At 31.3% G+C, this 20,476-nt stretch overlaps 2 protein-coding genes across 2 annotated transcripts in view; both read left to right on the forward strand.

Annotated features, from left to right (window-relative positions):
• The first annotated feature begins 8,078 nt into the window (after window positions 1–8,078).
• Window positions 8,079–10,859, forward strand: LOC125068924. The gene is made up of 5 exons (XM_047678304.1): window positions 8,079–8,106; window positions 8,746–8,832; window positions 9,343–9,540; window positions 10,146–10,275; window positions 10,778–10,859. The coding sequence occupies exons 2-5, from the start codon at window positions 8,752–8,754 to the stop codon at window positions 10,846–10,848; spliced, it is 480 nt and encodes a 159-aa protein (XP_047534260.1). The 5' UTR covers window positions 8,079–8,106; window positions 8,746–8,751; the 3' UTR covers window positions 10,849–10,859.
• Window positions 10,860–14,341: 3,482 nt separating this feature from the next.
• Window positions 14,342–20,476, forward strand: part of LOC125068923 (xanthine dehydrogenase 1-like) — a 28,335-nt gene continuing 22,200 nt past the window's right edge. The window contains exon 1 of the mRNA XM_047678301.1: window positions 14,342–14,538. The gene's annotated coding sequence lies outside the window, so the exon portion shown is untranslated. The remainder of the gene's footprint in view (window positions 14,539–20,476) is intronic.

Consider the following 20,476-nt stretch of genomic DNA (forward strand, 5'->3'; position numbering starts at 1 on the left):
GAATAAATCTAGAGCTGAGAAAATAGGTGCAGCGTTTTTTATGTATTATGTAGGCGGAAGGGGCAAATGGTCTATCCGATGGTAAGTGGTCACCGCCGTCCATTCCTTAGATTACACCAATGCGCCACCAACCTTGGGAACTAAGATGTTATATCCCTTCTGCCTGTAGTTACACTGGCTCACTCACCCTTCAAACCGGAACATAACAATACTAAGTATTGTTGTTCAGTGGTAGAATGTCTGGTGAAGAATGGTGGGTGGAACCTATTGCACAAAGCCCTGCCACCAAGAAAAGCGTGGAGGAATAAGCTCCAAGCCTTCTCCTCAAAAGGAGAGAAAGCCTGAGATGAGCAGTGGGACATGTCCAATCTTTTCCTTATTTATTTATTGTTTTGTACATATATTATATATTGTATATATATATTGTATATTATATATGGCATACAATACAATATTACATACATCAGATAAGTTTATACTGATAATATTTACAAAATTATTAAAATTAAACAAAGACTTAACAAAGTCAAATAGGTAACAGTATACAATTAATGAGATAAATAATTTTAAATATACGTATACTATCGGAAAGCTTATACAATTATGGACAAAATTAAATACTAAATAAAAATACCATAAAACATATATTTATATTATCTTGTAAATAATTATTTTGTAAATTATATAGCTATAGTATTGACAATTGTCAATACTTTGTTGCCAATTCCAATTCTTTCTGTTTAAGGAGTGATGAGCCATTGTAATTACAGGTAAAGGGGACAACGTTATGCCAAGGCTGACGTCACGTTAACGATGTACAACGTGATTCAACACATATTGCAATGGGAACATCTATGACATATTATAACCAATTGCCATCAGTTAGGAAGTTTGAAAGTGGCACCGGTAACCGAGAAGCTATTTGGAAATCGGCTGTCATGGTATGGGCATGTTATGCAGAGGAATGAGGACAATATTGTGAGGAAGGTCTTGAGCATGGATGTGGTTGGATATAGAGGAAGGGGACGACCAAAGAAACGATGGATGGATTGTGTGAAAGACGATATGGTTAGGAAGAATGTTACTTGTGAGATGACGTCCGTCAGAGAAGTATGGAAGAAGAAGACATGTTGCGGCGACACCAAGTAAAAATTGGAATAAGGGCAGGAGGATGATGATGATGATGAGGCCATAAGGTGGGCGTTTTGATAAACTATCTTTTTTAGATTAAACAAAAAAGCCATCAATAAGGTATACATTGTATGTTTTTTTCAATTCGTGTTGTTTAAATCATTGAATTAATTAAAGAACCGAAAATATCGTATAAATGACATTCCTCATTAAAATATATAGCTCGTGCAATCTCGTTCTGGTTAACGTGTAATAAATGCGTAAGAAAGAGACGACCATATATCGTTAAAATCGAAATATAAGTTATTAACTTGTTTACATATATAATCAGTGAACCATGTCTGTACATACGATATTTAGTTTTTTAACTATTTATTATACATATTGCAAAGTCGTTAAACATATGAGCTTTGCTGTATATTTTGCTAAATGTAATTTAATTTAATGTCGCACTTTATTTGCGGGTTTCGGATTCGGGACCTCGAGATCTGTATCTTTTTTGTCATTGTAGTAATTGTAGTAGACCTAGCCTTAGTATCACTTCACCGACAAGGTAACTTAATATGACATAATGAATCATAATTAATCTCCTATTCGGCAATAAAAGTAAAACCTCCAAGGGTCGGATGAAAGTATGATACACGTATCATAATCTTAACAGAAAAGTTGATACATATCCCAGTACGATATTTCATAGTAGTGGTAAATATTACTTTATAAAAAGTAAAAATAGAGTCGCGGTTACTTATATGTAATTAATAAATTACTTATAATGACACGTTTAATCATTAAATGTTATTTGTAGGTTCATATTAAAGGTAGTTGCTTGTATTGTCAGTGTTGAACATTTGACCGGCGGTCCTCTGTTTTGGGGGTTACTTTAGGTAAGTGTTTGGAATTTATTTTCTTAAGTTTATTTACTTAATAATAATATAACCATATCTTTTTAGTTTTCACCGTCTTTAAATCAAAAACATTGTTACTTAATTATAACTATTAAATTCAAATTAATTTATTAAATTAAGAATTTTTACATTCACGCCTTAGTACGCCACTCCTGGAAATTCCACACTATTACTACTACTATATTTATCTATTTTATTATCTCTGGAATAAAATAATATATGTATATATTATATTTGTTCTTTGTGTCTAAAAGAACATCAGCGCTCTTATTAATAGTCTTCCAACTGAGTAGGAATATTATCTAGCGATCAGTGTCTCTGTGTGTAAAATTTCTGGCTTAGTTGCCAGGTATGTATAACTTGGATCACTCGGGCAAGTTCCAATAACACGTAATATAGTATGATTAAAGAATAATAACTCATACTTATATAAAATATTACTAATAAATATATGTATGTGTCTATAGCCTATTCCAATCGAAGTAGGAAAAAAGATAAACAAACCTTAGATTTACAAATTTCACGCGATTTGCTAATAACTCAGCTATTACACTTAAGTATTTATTTTTACTTAAAAAATTCCGATAATAGTTTCGTCGATGTTCAAAACGCATTTTTTTTTTTTAAATCCATAGTGAATATCATAGATTAATCAAGCTCTCGACCAATTATATCGCGTCAATATACTGTCAAATGTTGTTTAAATGGCTTTTCTCTGTTTGGAATAGACTATGCAATACCTCAAGGACATACCTCGAGTAACAAGGTATTATTAGTAAGGTCCTTTTTATCAAAATATCACCTACATATATTTACTACAAATATAATTTATATTTATTGTTATGTACACTGTACTATATATTACTGTGTTATATATACACAATATTATTGTTATTTTTTAGTTTTAGTTAAATTATAAGATGCGATAGCGTCCGAGATACTATATAAACGTACTAAATTATAACAAGTACCGAACCTGCTGGAGAGTATTAGAAAAGCGCGCGAGAAGTTTGTGACATTTTTGTTACTTTACCTTGATAAAGATAGTTTGGTTTTGTTTGGGATCTTTTTGCCGGATCTTCTCGGTAGAATCTAGAAATCTGTTTGCTTAATTTATATCTAAATATTTTTTATTTAATTCGAATGATGCAGAACCAGCATTGTACGTAATACTTGTCCCTTAAACGATGTTATAATTTTGTCATTTTCTACGGAATTAGATATTGCGATTTAATGAGATTTTAATTGCCTTTATCGTTATATTCAATATTATTATATTATGATTCGAATTCGTTATTCCGTATCGTGTTGATTTTGAAATAATAATACTAATTTACAATGTATATACTTTTATTTACATAAGAATTAAATTAGTTAAAAAAAGCTAGGTACTGTAAAAATCGCGAACGCCAAGTCGGTAAGAACGCTAGCAACACTTCCCTTTGAATTACAATTTCGGTTCTATTGGCGAAAATTTTACTATGATGTCATCGGTGTATACTTGAGTTATGTAGATATTATATAGTAGGCATTACACGTCTAATCTAAATTTTTTTTCAGTTTCTTAAAGATGATTGAGTTTGGCAACTGCTGCTTTTGCATTTCGTTGAGAACCGGATCTCTCATCATCGGATATTTGAGTTTGGTAATCATTTTTGTACTTACCTACTTCTATTTTTTCTTGGTGGTAGGGCTTTGTGCAAGCCTGTCTGGGTAGGTACTACCCGCTCATCATAATATATACTGCCGCCAATCAGCAATTGGATTGATATGTTCTAGTTTGAAGAGTAATTGGCCGGAGTGACATAAAAACTTGGTTTCCAATGTTGGTTGCGCATTGGTGATATAAGGATTAGTTAAAATTTCTTAAAGCGCCAATGTCTACGGGCTCTTGTGACTACTTACCCTCGGGTGCTTTACATATGCACGCTGCCCGCAGTCACTATGTATTTTCGTAAACATTTTTATTCCTCTGACACATTATACGCAAATGGTTTTGGAAATAACTCTTAAGAAATAAAATAAACTAGTATTAAAAGTACGAGTTCAGACTAGCGATGTAAATGCATTTCTTAGAAAATTTTATTAACGTCTTCGCTTATCACATTTCAAAATATCGAGCGACAATCGCCATTTCGAAGCGCAAAAAGTTTAGGTATTCTTGTTGAAAATTTCATTGATTTTAATGTCATATTACTGTTTAATTTTTAGATTAGTGCCATCGGCGTAGCGCTACAAACTTGTTTTACATTTATCGTCGCCATCTATCAGAGTTACCATGGATTTATCGCCGAGGGGACAGGAGCCGTGATCTTAGTATTCATTTCAGTGCTACTGTTTCTTACTTTGATCTTCATAGTTTTCAACATTTTTTTGCTCGTTGGACTGCACAAGGTACGTTTTGACTCGTTTCTTTTTTTTATTTATATTAAGATGGCACACTTGCAAGTAACCCAATTGATATTGAAAACTCAGCTCTGATTATCATCATCGGCAAACATCGGCACTGAAAGGGGTATACCAATACATATTTCCTTACATACACAATGAGTTAACCTAGATTTAACATCTAAGGTGTTACATCCCTTGTGTCGGCAATTTACACTGGCTAACGTCCAACACAGCGGAACAGCAATGGGTGATCAATTCTAGGTCAGGCAAAATTGACAAGAATATTAGAAACCATAAATTTAAGTTAGAACAGCGATGCCCCGGTGGTAACATCATGAGTAAACCAGCACGTGCTGGCACACTGAAACGGCATTATACATAGTCATATGATTTTTGGGATTAGGGTTACAACACATAAACATGTTACGACGCCGTAAAGTTTTATAATGTGTAACATTGATTTATACAACACGACATTGAAATGATATATAGAACGCAACATACTACGTCGAAATGTATCTATGTGTGGTATCATGTCGCGAGGAATACGCACTGGTAATTTTTTAATTATTCCCGTGCAAAAAATGTTTCCTAATGTTCCACTTTTGTCGTAGTCATTTTATAAATAAACTAAAACACATATTTTTTTTTCTTTCAGGAGAAACCTCGCAATGTAAAGGCATATTTAATATTTGCATCAATAATTCTTGCCCTGAGCGTCATCCTGTTTTTCGTTAACATCGGAATCGATAAAAGTGAACCGTTGGAAGTCATAGGAGGTATTGTGGGGATAGGTATGTATAAAAATAAGTCCTTCATTAGAGTACTCCAGAAAGATCTTAGCTCATCAACTTATACCGTTCCACCGATCGATTTTTTTAATATATAACGTATGCTGGGTTCTTCGGCTCCGTCCGGCTGATTATTTTAAGTTCCGCCCTGTGACGCTGTCGATTCCAGTTGGGGCAATATATTGTGTCAATCCGAAAAAAAGTCTTATAGTAATTGTTGGGAATAAAAAGATAAGTTGTTTATGTCCAAACCCCACTATCTCTGATTAGATACGTCAGAAGGTTTGGTTAGAGAAATGTCAATGGTAATACTCTGTACCTACTACTGTATTAAAAAACAATAACTAAACAATAAATATTGGACAACATCACATACATAACTCTGATCCTAATGTAAGTAGCTAAAGCACTTGTGTTATGAAAACCAGAAGTAACGACGGTACCACAAACACCCAGACCCAAGACAACATAGAAAACTAATGAACCTTTTCTACATCAACTCGGCCGGGAATCGAACCCAGGACCTCGGAGTGGCGTACCCATAAAAACCGCTGTACACACTACTCTACCATGGAGGTCGTCAAACAGTATAAAAAGTGTAAATTGTGTAAACAAGACTAACAACTTAGCAGTGATAATTATGCATACATATAAATGTCGTGAAAGCTTAAAATATATAATGTACATTTATTTGTTTCAGTGCTCAATACCTACTTTCTTCTCGTGATCAGAAGCCATTACATAAGAATGAAAGACCAAGACTTAAATCAAATTTAAAGATACATTAAACATAATTTTATGTCTTAAGATACTTGGTTCTAGTATTAAGGCTCGTTGGCTCGTTGCGTTGGTATGTTGTTGGATTGTTGGAGCAATTGTTGACTGCATTTATGTTACAATATAAGTATTAGTATAAGTTTATATATTTTGTATAAAATTGATAAACTCGGTAACTATAACGTAATATATGTAAACGAATTAATATATTAAAATATATAAATACTTTATCCTTTAACGCAATCAATATATATGTATATATAATGATTCATATCATGATTACAAATATTCGAAGAGTTATGAATCCAATTAAAATAACTTTTTTTTATTTTCTTTTAACAATGTACTAGTATTAAAAACAGCAACGCATCACTTAAGTTTACACTTAAATATTTTGATCTTGTAATAAAAAATAAACAACAAACAAAAAAAAACTATAAATTGTGATATTTTAAGTAATATTGACTTATAAAAAAAGTTATACCACTTTGTAAATATTACAATGAAATTAAAGATTATTTTGTTACCATTACGCGTAGACATTATTTATTAACACTTCCTGTATAATGACATATTGGTATTTCAAAAACATCTTCGTGATTTACCTAAACGTCCCGTTTTCGTACTCATTGATTAAAATTCCAGACTTTCTGACGCCGGAGTGTATCAAAGTATATTTCCAAATCAGATGTGTCAGCGGTTCAGCATATAGGAGAATTTTTAGAAACAGAATTAATGTTCGATCTACAATAATTAATTCGATATAAAGTAACTAAGTGGTACTTTTTAGTTTACTTGGAGTTAGGGCTTTGTGCAAGACCGTCTAGATATACCCATATCTACCCCGATTGAGATATTCTACCGTCAAACAGCAATACTTAGCATTTTTGTGTAACGGCGTGAAGGACGAGTGACTGCAGGCACAAGGGCCACTTTTCATCAAGTGGTATATTTGCCAGTCCGCCTGCCTATTACATATATATATATATATATATATATATATATATATATATATATATATATATATATATATATAAAAAACAGTTGAATAAATAAATAAATGTTACCAGAACTGGAGAAAAAATTATGTCGTGTAATTTATGTAAAATCCTTTCATATAGATTTAGTAAATAAAAATAAAATAAAAACATTAAAGTCCTCCAGAGTATTTACTACTCTATTTCAAAACTAAAACTTGAATGTTTTTTTTATGGCATTGGTTGGCGGACGAGCATATGGGCCACCTGATGGTAAGTGGTCACCACCGACCATAGACAAAGGCGCTGTGAGAAATATTAACCATTCCTTCCATCACCTATGCGCCACCAACCTCGGGAACTAAGTATGTCCCTTGTGCCTGTGATTACACTGGCTCACTCACCCTTCTAACCGGAACACAACAATACAGAGTACTGTTATTTGGCGGTAGAATATCTGATGAGTGGGTGATACCTACCCAGACGGGCTTGCACAAAGTCCTACCACCAAGTAAAATGATGGTCATGAAATTTGCTAAAAACCGACGTAACTTAGTCCTTTTCTTTTCTGATTCAATACTGTATAGTTTGGCTCTTAATAAATAAGTGTAAATATTTGAATACTGAATTAATAAAATTGAATCTGAAATAGTAATATGAATGTCGCAAGACCACATTTTAAAGAATTCAGACCTTCGAGGACTACTTAGCTTTTGATACTAAATTACCGTATTGTGGTAATAATTTTCTTATCACGAGTTCGTTGCAAGATATAATAAATGAGTAAATAAATATCAAATACCTTAGATTATCACGCTTTTTCAATCGTCACCACAATCTATCCAATGAAAAGGAACACTAAAATTGGCTTTCAATCGACTAGAATATCTAACTTTAAACCCAGAAAGGGAGAGGAAAAGTTTTTTGCCGCAGTTCTACCCCCTTCTGAATGGGTGTCTCTATGATCCATTCAAATAAAAGTTGTTTATAGTAACTTATAAAATATCAAACCTGTGTCACATCTATTTCAATAATCTTTGTCAAAACTTGGTCGCGCGCTGCCTCCTCTGCTCATCTTCGGTTATTGTATCTTCAACCTCGGTGTTCGGTGCTTAGTTAGGGCTCTCTTCAAATGTGAGTACAAAATATAAAAGTTTACAGTCGTTAAGTATTTCATTGATATTATACAACATTTTATATTTCTTAAAGCGTGATTACATCATAATTATATAATTTTGAAATACTGTTATTTAAAAAAATATATACTAAATCGTTACAGAATATCTTAACACTATCCAATTTTAGTGGTAGTAAAGTTCATGGCAGATTGAACCCACCCCACCAAACTTAAGTACAAAATATTAATATTTCTATATTTCTGTGGTTTGAAAATAAAAATGTATATGTGACTTAATTTAAAATAATTATATATAATATATATATATATGCTGCTGGTGCACATTGTTAATTTAAAGCCTAATTACTTTAAGACAAGATAATATTAAGGTTTCGTGGATGCGGGTGGGTCGATCCATAATTGTACCGACAACTATCTTCGTCATCTTGAATTGATATGCCTGCTCGAATGAGCCAATGCTATAAGAAATACCACCCCACATCTCATAGGGGGTGTCACACTCAGTGTGAAGAGTGGTTTATAAGTCCCACAGTGCAAGTGTTGATGGGCAAATTTAAATCAAATTTGCCAAGTTGTTGCTAAATATATATAAAAGCATTACACATATTTATACAATTAAAATTCTGGTTTTCCAGACAAACATGGGACTGCCGCAGTTAGAGAATTGTTGCTTCGTTTTGGATCTGAAGACTGGTAACATTGTTATGGGGAGCTTAAATGCGGTACGTGCCCAAATCATATGCATTAACCTTGATAACTTTGTAAGCCGTTATGCAAAAAGTGGAGCTATTTGAATTTAAAATTCAACTTTTTGTAATTAAAAATTGGAATATTTTATATAACTGTAGGTAATGAAAATCGTTTTCTTTATAATAAAATGCTACTCTAACACAACCGCTTCATTTTCATGTACGTAATTATGTATTTATAATTCCTTTCATGTTCCTTGGTGGAGGAAAAGATCGACTGCGAGTTGAACTCGCGGTGGAACAGTGTGATGGAATAAGTTCGAATGTATAATCTACTACTAAGGAAAAGCATTTACCTAGAAGTGATACATTTGCCTGTTGTGACTGTAGTGTTTAAAATTACAAATAGTTTATTTTTGAGTCGGTGTCAATATCTTTAATAACTTGTAGAATCGTTTTATTATAATTAACTTCAATTGGTAGGTAAGCGTCTTGCCAGTAAGGAGGATTTAAATCTATTACATATTTAATTATTTTCTTCAGCTATTATCATTCACAATGTTCGTGATCATGATCGTGGTTGCCAGCACTTTAGAACCCATCAAATATGCTGCTGAAGAGGAAAGGGACCTGAACGCTGAAGCTGCGGCTACAGGCTTATATGTCATGTCAATCATATTAGTACTGATGTTTTTTGCCAAGTTCTGCTTTGACATTTTCTTCGTGTACGGAGTTGTTATGGTGAGTTTTAATATTTATTAACGGCTGCCTTCTGTTTTCCACCCATTTCCAAATGTTACTGGGTACCAGTGGATGGTAGAGCGACCTCATTCAGACTGTATCAATAATATTTCTTAATAAATATATTTTTTAAAGATCTAAATCAAAAAGTTTTTTAAATGAGATTGTTTGATTCCAAGATTAGTACGTACAGGTTAGGTCGAATAAAAATTATAAGATTTTCTCAGTAAGAACCCGAAATTTAATAGAAAACTGCCAAGTGTCTCCTGATCTTTGGCAAATACGTAGTCATTGGTCCTGTACCGCAACTCTCGCTAGTCGCGACAGATCGCTAACCCGTCGGATAAATGTCCTAATCAATATCAGTATATAGGTTAATTAATAAAGTTAACTACAATTGTAAATCAACCTTTGAAGTAGCGATTGTTTAATAACTATGACATTATTATAAATCTCTGTTTATAATTATGTTATTTAGTTTTACCTCTAACTTTGTTAAGTTATAATTATAGAATTTTATTACGTTCAATAAATACCTTTTTTTTCATGAGAAATACATTAGAGATCATTGAACCGCGCTTGAACTAACCATGCTTTTATTACAGGAGCGTGCCAACATCATTAGAGCTTACTTCATCATGTGGGTGGTGTTCTTGCTTCTTTCGATTTTCACGTTTTTCCTGAATGCCTCGGGTTACGGTGCTGGAACAATCTGCATGGAAGTATTCTATATAGGTACGCTTTGTTCTTTATCTTAATGAAAAAAAATCACTAATAAATATTTTTAGTGACGCTGTTAAGAATCTTATTATTTAGATTATTGCAAGAACATTCTGGATTTTCCCTTGTCTAAAGAAGGGAAGATGTCATATAAAATTGTGTATATATCCGAGTTTTCGCGTGGTACCTGTAAAGATGACATGTTCATTTCATGATCAAATACTAAAAATAACACTGATAAAAATACCAAATTTATTAATCAAAATGTCTAAACTGAAAAACGTATTGTGCCATATTTATTTCTATGGAAGCTCTACTAAAATAACATTTTGAATGGGTGGTTTGGATGAGAGTAGAGAAAATAATCGTCCTCCTCAAATCCAATATTTCGCAACATCCTTTTCTGGTGTATCCTATTTAAGAAAATTTCATTAAATAACTTTCATTAAGCGAAAGTATTATTTTTAAAGAAAACCTCCAATAAACACAATTATATCTTAATCTTCTGTACTTGCAGGTCTCAATATCTACGCCATCTTGCTGAGTCACAGTTTTTACAAATTACTTAACACAAGAGAAGAAGTATAATAATACCAAGAAGTGACTCCATAAATGTTGACAACAAGATATTTTGGTTTGACACGAACATATAATCACAGAAGAGAATATGAGAACAATACACAATACATTAAAAATATATTTAAACAAGCTATAAAGTTAATCGTTGAAAATACGACTTAATATAAGTATTCATTCTTATTTTACGGTTCCTCTTTATTTAATCGTGGTAATAGTTTAATTCTATTAACTTTCTTTAATACTATCCAGCATTAGATATGAATTGATGTAATCCAAAGACTAGCATCGCTAGGAGCTATTATGAATTCATTGTGATATTAATCTATATGAAGGCACTCGGCTATTGGCACGAGCGCCGTTATCATCTTTGTTACTTAATATAGGATTTATTTTAGTCATCACGAGGGCGCGGGAATGTTGTAATTAATTCCGGAAATAAAAGTTGCTGTCGTTAAATTATAATGTTGTAAACTTTTACACACGTTCGTACAATCATACTCTTAGATTGGGTGGCCTGGAATAGATGGCTAATTAGCCATAAGTCCGCCCATTGTACAACACGCGTAATCAACATTTATTTTTTATTTTTCGTTTTTGTATTTTACTAACTTTGTTTTACTTTTTTTTCTGTGTGTTTCTTTATTTCTGTTTGTGGTGTACAATAAAGTATATTTCATTCATTCATCATTTTCAATTGTTAAATCGATTGGGATTACAATTATAGACGTCGCCGATCCGTTTGCGTGACATATACCGCCATTGCCGGCTGTTATTCGTTGCCTTAGCAATATCAACCATCTAGCGGTGCTGTCCTTCAAACGTTCCACCAGAGCAAGCATGACTCACCCTCGTCCAATAATCGAACCCTTACAATTTTATTCAGGATAAATCAATTAGATGGCACCGCATTTGGCGCGCGCCGTCATATATATATTTAATTGCTTATTTTATTTACATATTATAATAAACAAATATTTGAATTTAATGGGCTAGGTCTCTTTGGATATTAAGCCGCTGGTTGGACTGCCAAAACGTATATTTAATAAATGTCTCAGTTCACCGACTTAACGATACCATTTTTATTGATATAACATTGGTACTTAGGAATTAGTTAACTACTTAAACTAAAATTTGAATTTCCGTTTTATTTAATGTAAAAGAATACCTACTTATATTTAAGTTTAACGTAACTTTTCCGTTTTTATATACAAATTGTGTGTGTGTGTGTGTGTGATTGTGTTTGCAAGCATGTTTAAGCTATCGTATTTTTGTTGTTCCTTATTTTTATTCGGCAACAATGATACGTGTATGAATTAAATTAATTAAACGCAAGATTACTGTTGTAAGACAAATTAAATAAATTGAAATAATATATAATAATATTTTATATAACCTTTATGTATTAGTATAAGCAATGTTCAGTGATAATAGCAAAAATGTTCTAAAAAAAAAATTATTTAAATTATATATATCAAAGTTGTAAGTGAAGTAAGTATTTATATAACTGAAATATATTATATTCAATATATTATTGTTGTAAATTACAAACAGACAAATTGTTAAAGTATTAAATGTTCTTAAACTAATCAAAATCAGTTAACTAGATATAATTGTTACCAGCACCAAAAATGTGCACAAAATTTTATCTCAAACGCTTGGATATGGTTTCAAATTCTTTGACTAGATGCATACTTGTAAAGAAATTATGTTTCAAAAAGCAAAGATTTTTTTAAAGTTACATAATTTTATGTAATGAAATAAATATAATTTGATTTATTTATTTAATATAATGACTTTTATTACTAATACCATCATAAAAATTATTCACGTAGAAAAATTGTATTTTTTTATTAAACGAAAGAGTATATTATTAATTTGGATATTTATGGGATCCTATTGTAATACAATAACAATATCCTACAGTAACAAACATACTTAAACTTTTCTTGTTGGTATGGCCAATGGCTTGCCCAACCTAGTATGCACCACTTACTCATCAAATATTCTACCGCCAAATAGTAATCTATCATTTGAAGAGTGAGTGAGCCAGTGTAAATTCTACAGGCACAAGGGACATAAACACCGGAGTTGCCAACGTTGGTGGCGCATTGATGATATGACAAATGTAAAGGGGCAGTGACCACTTACTAACCATCCGGTGACCTATTTGCTCGTCTGCCTTCCAAATAGACTTAAACAACTTATTCATTTAACAAGCTTGTATTTATTCCTTATAAAATTATACAAACGGAAAAAAACTATCTACATAGTTTTTTTCCGTTTGTAGAATTTCAAAATAACCTTTGTATGAACATACTCTGGTAAAGTATTATGGTGGTATTATAAATTATTTCTATTTTGGTAATCACAATACGAAGGAGCGAACATATGGAAATTACGTCTCTGAGTGACGACCAAGTAAGTGAGCGATTCAGTAAGTGGAACAGGAAATAGTTAATAATAATAACGATTACGACTTATTTAATAATATTTTTGTAATGTTGCCAGCCGTCTCATTCTTCACTAATTGAGTGGTATTAGGAATATATCACATCATTAAAAATATGTTAATTTGTCTATGTTTATAGGTGTCTTTGATTAGTAGATTTATGATATTTAAGAGTAAGTCAAATAACTGTGTTTTAATAATAATAATCTATTATAAATGCGAAAGTATATCTGACTGTTGCCTTTTCAGAGTCAAACCAATGATTAAATTTAATGGAATTTGGTATGGAGCAAATCTAAGCTCCCCGGAAGGACATAAACTTTTATGCCAGTAAAGGCCAGTAGGGTGAACAACACGGCTACAAACAGCACAAAACAAAGATGTCAACTAAATCCTAAAACGCGAGCGAAACCTCGGGCGACAACTAGTAATTAATATTTACAATTAATATTATTCATTTATGTCTTATTAATCTTACAGCCTCTTAAACTGCAAATCGCATCTACATAATTATATTAAAATTATATATAGTATATACTAACCTTCGAAACAAAACGCGCTGTGATACAAAATAACAAATATGACTCCTGTTGAATTTAACGAGCAATTTCGTGTCTTTACTAAAGCACTATTAATAAAAAATTACATTAATATTATTATTTTGGTCTGTTGTTTTCAAAGAAAAATTTAAATATTAATTATAATTACACTTAATAGTAAAAAACAAAAATAGTAAAAAACAAAGATAATAAAAACCTAATTCAATTAAGTTTCCACTTAAAATTGATCCAAACATATGACAACTTACATTAAAAATTAAAACAAAAACAGGAAGTACAAAAAGCAAGTAAATAGTTAAAATTTAATTATATGATGTAAACTAATATAAAATTCACTAATTTTTGAGTTAAATATATCTAATTCCTTACAATATATGTTATAATTTTAATATTTTATCTCCCAATAAAGTCGGAAAATAAATCGAAGTCACCCTGGCAACACTTTTAAAAACGTAAACATACATTTCATTCAAAATCCGCTGTTGATCCGTTGAATCCGTTGATATTGCGCATGCGCGATGCCTCGTACATTATTTACAGATAGAGCGCAGCGAATCTGATTTCAAATATCATTTAAATTTTAACGAATAAACAATTTTGTTTTGTTATCGCGTAGCGTGTTAACCTACTTGAGGTGTGATGTTCTTATATTATGATAAATTTAAAGTAATGTGTCGAGATTATTGAAAGGTGAGTGCTATTTATCTAATATTAAGTGATATGTTTGTGACATTCGTTTTAGTGATATTTTAGGTCTATTTTAGAAATGGAAAGTTTTGTTCATCTATTATATTTTTTCTAAAAGTATATTTATTTTATTTCAATTCGTTTAAAAGTGTAATGCAATGATTTTAATTATCACATTTATGACTGTTACGCATGTTGTTATAGTTTTTCATGGGAGCTCCAAATACTAAGCGACCGTGACCTTTAACTTAATATTTTTGGTTTCTATTTTTTTTGTTCACAATTTTAACAAATTAATTTTCAAATAATAAGGTTACATTTTGTCTAAGAAATTCTATATGAGTTTATTAGTAAAACTACTAGGATGATTGACACGAAATTTAATTGTATGATTGTTTTATGTTTATGTAATTTTGACTGCCTCTTTCGTCTAGTTTAGTTAGACCGCTAAAAGTCCCACAAAGCTAATAAAAAGTTGTCAAATTAAGATTTTCTTAAGAAATTTACTTTAGCAATCAAAGTTTGGCAGCATTAACACTGTCGTGGCTCGGAAATACTAAAAATGCTAAAATCTGAATTTGATGAGACGGCATTGAAATTAATTTAAAATCTGTTAAGTATAAATTTTTGAAACAAAAAAAAATTAAACATATATTTTTTTATCTATATACTTATTACTTACATAATATACCGTCGAAATTTTCCTAAACTTTATTTTATAATATCAATATGACCCTTGGATGTATAATATTATATCGTCGAGATTTATAAGACCATTATTAAAAAAACATTTATCAATGTAAAAAAAAATAAACACTGTTTGCAGACAAGTTTTACTAGAATTATTCCATTTTTAGCGCGCTAGTCATAAAAATGTCAAGGCACTGAGGTCGATAGACGCATGTAATCTATTCACACACGAAGGCGCAACTCATCCCTGTGTGTTTGTAACATTGAACTTAGTCACAACATCTAAGACATAAGGCTGTACCAAGAACTTGATCACATAAGTGTGTTCGTTGAACACAGTTACAACATTTGTGAAATAAAGCTAAACTTAGAACATTGTCAAAATAAAACTTGTTTAATATATAAAGCATATAATATCGATTATATTCAATATTAGGTGTGTGTTAATAAATATTCATAACGAGTTTGTATTTTAATTTGCAATCAATGTTTGTATACTAAAAAATAATGAAATAATTTATATGATTGCTCTAATCTCAGGCACAATCTGATAATTAAGAAAGATATAAGGAAGATCAACAACCGCCTTCCAATGGAAGTAGGATAAAAGATAAACAAACCTTAAATTGACGTATTTACTATAATAACTCAACTAAATGGTTGAAATAGATTTGCATATTCCATGCTATTTGCTACTAACTCTGCTTTGTTAATCACTTGTGAGTTCTTGATTTACATATATGTATTTATTTAAAATACAAATCTATTGTATTGAAACATTTATATAAATTTTAATTTTACTTCCAACGTTCGGATAACAACGACGACACATTCAAAACGCAATTTTAAGTCAATAATGAACGTCACAGATTATTCAAAATCTCGACCAATGATGTCACATCAATTCAATGTCAAAGCTATTTAGGTATATGTTTTAACACCTCCTGTGATTCGAATAGGATATAGTAATAAGTATTGTCTTGTTATTCTATTAAACTTGTTCGGCTGTATAACACGAGGCCCCGGTTTCGAATTGCGGGTCAGACAAAAAGAGTTATCGTTTTTTGTTAAGAGATTATTTATTATTAACAAAAACCCGAATAACCGATAATTTCCAGACCTCGGATAGCACGTAAAGTCGTTGTTTTGCGTGTGATTTTTGCCGTGTCGGATTTGTCGCCGGGCTTACCGAGACAGAATTTATTGTAAGAAAGTATTTGTTGTTCGTTGACCTTTGTAGGTGAACAAAACGAGCAATAAAACAGCCTAAGGAGTAGGACAAAAAATGCGAGTCAATGTTTTCGTATTAAATTTGAATTTAATTAATTATAAAATCAGATACAATAAAAAACGAAAACGTCCTTGTCTCCGTAAAAAATACTTGGAATGCCGTCCAGATGGCTTCGCTTGAACTTGTTAATCATAAATGACGTTTACGTGTTTAAACTTTAAACCCAGCCAACATTACTGAATCTTCATGTGCCTAATTTGTGTTACATAGTCATATTGCATCCCGCGGTTTATCGTGGACAATTATATAAAGTACTAGCTGTGCCCGCGACTTCGAGCGCGTTGTTTGAATTTAAGTTATTTGGATATTGTAGCGTGATTTTATTTTTAGTTTATATGTAATTCTAAAATAAAAGTAGCCTAACTTACTCCTTATTACATCCGCTATCTGCCAGTGAAAGCAGTTCCAGAGGTTAGCCAAACAGACAGACAAAAATAGTAAAATACGTTATTTTGGTATATGTACCGTGTAAATACATGCATATGCATTTAGTAAAAATGGGTTATTTTAATATTACAAAAAGACACGCCAATTTTATTATATGTATAGATAATAAAGTAGCTCCATATTTTTATAAAATACTTACATTTAATTTATTACACACAAGAATCTTTAAGATAATTTATCATTATTTAATGAGACCCAAGAATATATTAAGAACAAATCTCTAGTTCGGATTTTAGAAACTTATTATTGAATTAGTGAAGCACTATTCGGGTAATAACAAAGAAATGGAAGCACGTTACAACCTTGATATAATATAATATGACTCGTTAGAATTTAACTTATGTACATGTGATCTAGTACCGGTTCTACTTGGACAAATACAAATATAAGTAAGTGTTGGGTTCAGTACCGGAATCAACCTTAGCGCTGATCTTGTGCACGGTAAAAAATGTCGCCACATTATAGAATTTTTCCATAATTTGAATAAAGTTTCGATACGCAATATTTAATTAACTAAATGCAATGATATTCTAATAAATTTTAAGATTTAAATTTACTAGAACATCATTGACTCAATGTAATACACTCATTATTAGCAGTAAATGAAATTATGTATTATATATAGATTAAATACTCATATTTGAAAGATTAAAAAAAAACACTATAATGATGATTTTTTTTTTTAAGTTTACAAGCGAAGAAATTTTTATATTGATCCTTATAATTTTGTCGCCCTTCATAATTTGCGCTTGTAATGCATAACCGAAAAAAAACTACTAGATCAACATACATAACATTGATACCGGACGATGCGTCGCCTTTAGAACATATTATATGATATTACTATCATATCCATCCTAAGCATAACAAGCGTCCGGGTGCAGAGTTGGTGGACTTATCTTTTCCCCAAAAAAATCAATGGTCCAATTCCCTCGATGCAATACTTGACCATCATCGGTAAGGTGCTTTTCAGATTCACCCCCTTTAAATATAGACTGGTCATGTATGGATTTCATGTTTATGTATATTAATGAAATTTCATACGTAATTGTATACGAATGAAACAGAAGGTTATTTTAAATAAAAAAAAAAAACTATTCAAGCATTTCTCAATCGCATATTTTCCAATTTAAAATAAAATTACAAACTGCCACTAGAAACTCAATACGTAATTAATATTTTTTTCAATCAAACATATAAATGTAATTATCGTATACCCATATTTCTGTATCCAGTATAATTCAATTTTTTTTTTATCATAGTTCGTGTATTATATATGTATTATTGTAATAACATTTACCTGTACTGTGGCTTTCAATATGCAGTTTTAAATCCAAAATCGTCTAAATAATTTTATTCTACATTATTTTCTATAACATTCTTTATTATAAAATTCTCTTAATTAATATATAAAACTAACTAATAGAACACAAACCATTTCAGTCCCTCGAGGGGTGAATTAAAAATAGTAGTCTATGTCCTCGGGACTCAAACTATCTTCAGCGGTTTAAGGTAACAGACAGAGTAACAATCATTAAAAAAGAAAATAAAAGTAATTCATTATAGCTTACATAAAAAAAAAATATCTGGACGATATTAACGTGTTCAATCAACTCGATCGATGTTTTTGTTGAAAGTAAAAAAGTTGAACGTCCTACTTAACTTCTGTCACGATTTCTTCTTAACTTATTGTATTCCTTTTAACTTTACAGCTGTTATTATTTGTGTATTTGTGTTTATTTTGTGTAAACGAAACAATGATTGGCTTACACGAATTGACACAGTTAAGAACGCCAACACAACATAAATCATTAAAATAATTATATGACGACCTCCGTGGTCGAGTAGTGCGTGGTGTTCGGTTTTCATGGGTACGCCACTCCAAGGTACCGGGTTCGATTTCCAGCCAAGTCGATGTAGAAAAAATTCATTAGTTTTCCATGTTGTCTTGGGTCTGGGCGTTTGTGGTACCGTCGTTACTTCTGATTTTCCATAACAAGTGCTTTAGCTACTTACATTGGGATCAGAGTAATGTATGTGATGTTGTCCAATATTTATTATTTAAAAAAAAAAATCTATCGATATCCGTTAATACTTTGTATTGATGTTTTCCGATTGGAATGGTGTGTGATACATTAATAACAGGTACAAATGACGTATTAGATCTCATGGTTTTACGCACATTGAATATGTAAGAAGTGCCGTATATCGCGTATAAAGTACATGAGAAGTTATTATTTTAATAATGGCTCTACTGTATAAAGAGCACATATCTTATCAATACTATCTATATTAATATAAACGTTTTACATAACAATAAAACGGTTATTATGTGCCGAAAGAAAACACAGCATCGCATTATGAAGAAGCAGTGTTAACTCACCTTTATATTTTTACTTATGCCTGTGTGTTTTAAGCTGAATCACATTAACCCTTTGCCTTATTTGTATGCTCTGTCACCGCAAGGCGGGAACCGGCCTGTCAAAGTCATTGGAGTATTCACCAGGAAGAGCGTTCCTGCGATGCTGTGTTTTCTTTCGGCACATAATAACCGTTTTATTGTTATGTAAAACGTTTATATTATGTGCCTTGTGGAAAACACAGCATCGCATTATGAAGACGACGTGTTTGATATCTGCTGGTGACAAATAAACACACGCAATGTTGAGTTAAGCAGAATAATTAATGTGTTAAAAATTACATGTCTCGAACATAAGAGTAGATACTAATAAAACCTACAGTCAGTCTTTTTATCTTCATTAAATAAAAAATAAATAAATAAAAGAAATAACTTTTATTAATTATTATTTGCTATCCTCCTGCAAATAAAATTCCAATATCTGACTCTATCTTATTTCTACAACATTAGGAATATACCTAATTTAGTCAATTTCTATTCAATGCAATTGTAGAAATTTTACCCAAACAAAAACAAAAGAAAAAATAATAATAATTAATTAAAAACAGAATAGTCTTTATCTATTATTACAAATAATAAAAAACAACATAATAAATTCTCTGCAACAATTAAAGATAAAAAACATTAACTATAAAATTTAACATACAAAGCCTCCGAAGCAGAATCTAAATTTTAACTATATAATGCCTTATAAATCTACTTGAGATCAAAACAATCACAATGAAGTCATCACATTAAATAGTTTTAAAATTATCAAATAAATTATAATCATATTCGCGTTCCTGTGTATCAATCTCTCGGCAATAATGCTTTCTTAGAGTATTTACAGCTTTCCAATTACCTCTTTCTAAAATTTCCTCTACGGGCCTATTCTCTAGCCAAGCCAAAGAAGCTACTGCTGATCGACATGAACCAGGTGAGGCATCAATTCCTGCATCCTTCAGTACAGACCGCACCCATCCTCCTATTAAAGTCTTAGAAGCTGGCTTTGGTATACCTCTTATTGTTATGAACAGATGCTTTATATCTTCTGTCCGCCTACTTTCAGATGCTTGAATCAAAAGACGAATCCAACGAACTGGACATAAATTAAT

Source organism: Vanessa atalanta, chromosome 14 (assembly GCF_905147765.1).
Source record: "Vanessa atalanta chromosome 14, ilVanAtal1.2, whole genome shotgun sequence".
Classification (NCBI taxonomy): Eukaryota; Metazoa; Arthropoda; class Insecta; order Lepidoptera; family Nymphalidae; genus Vanessa; species Vanessa atalanta.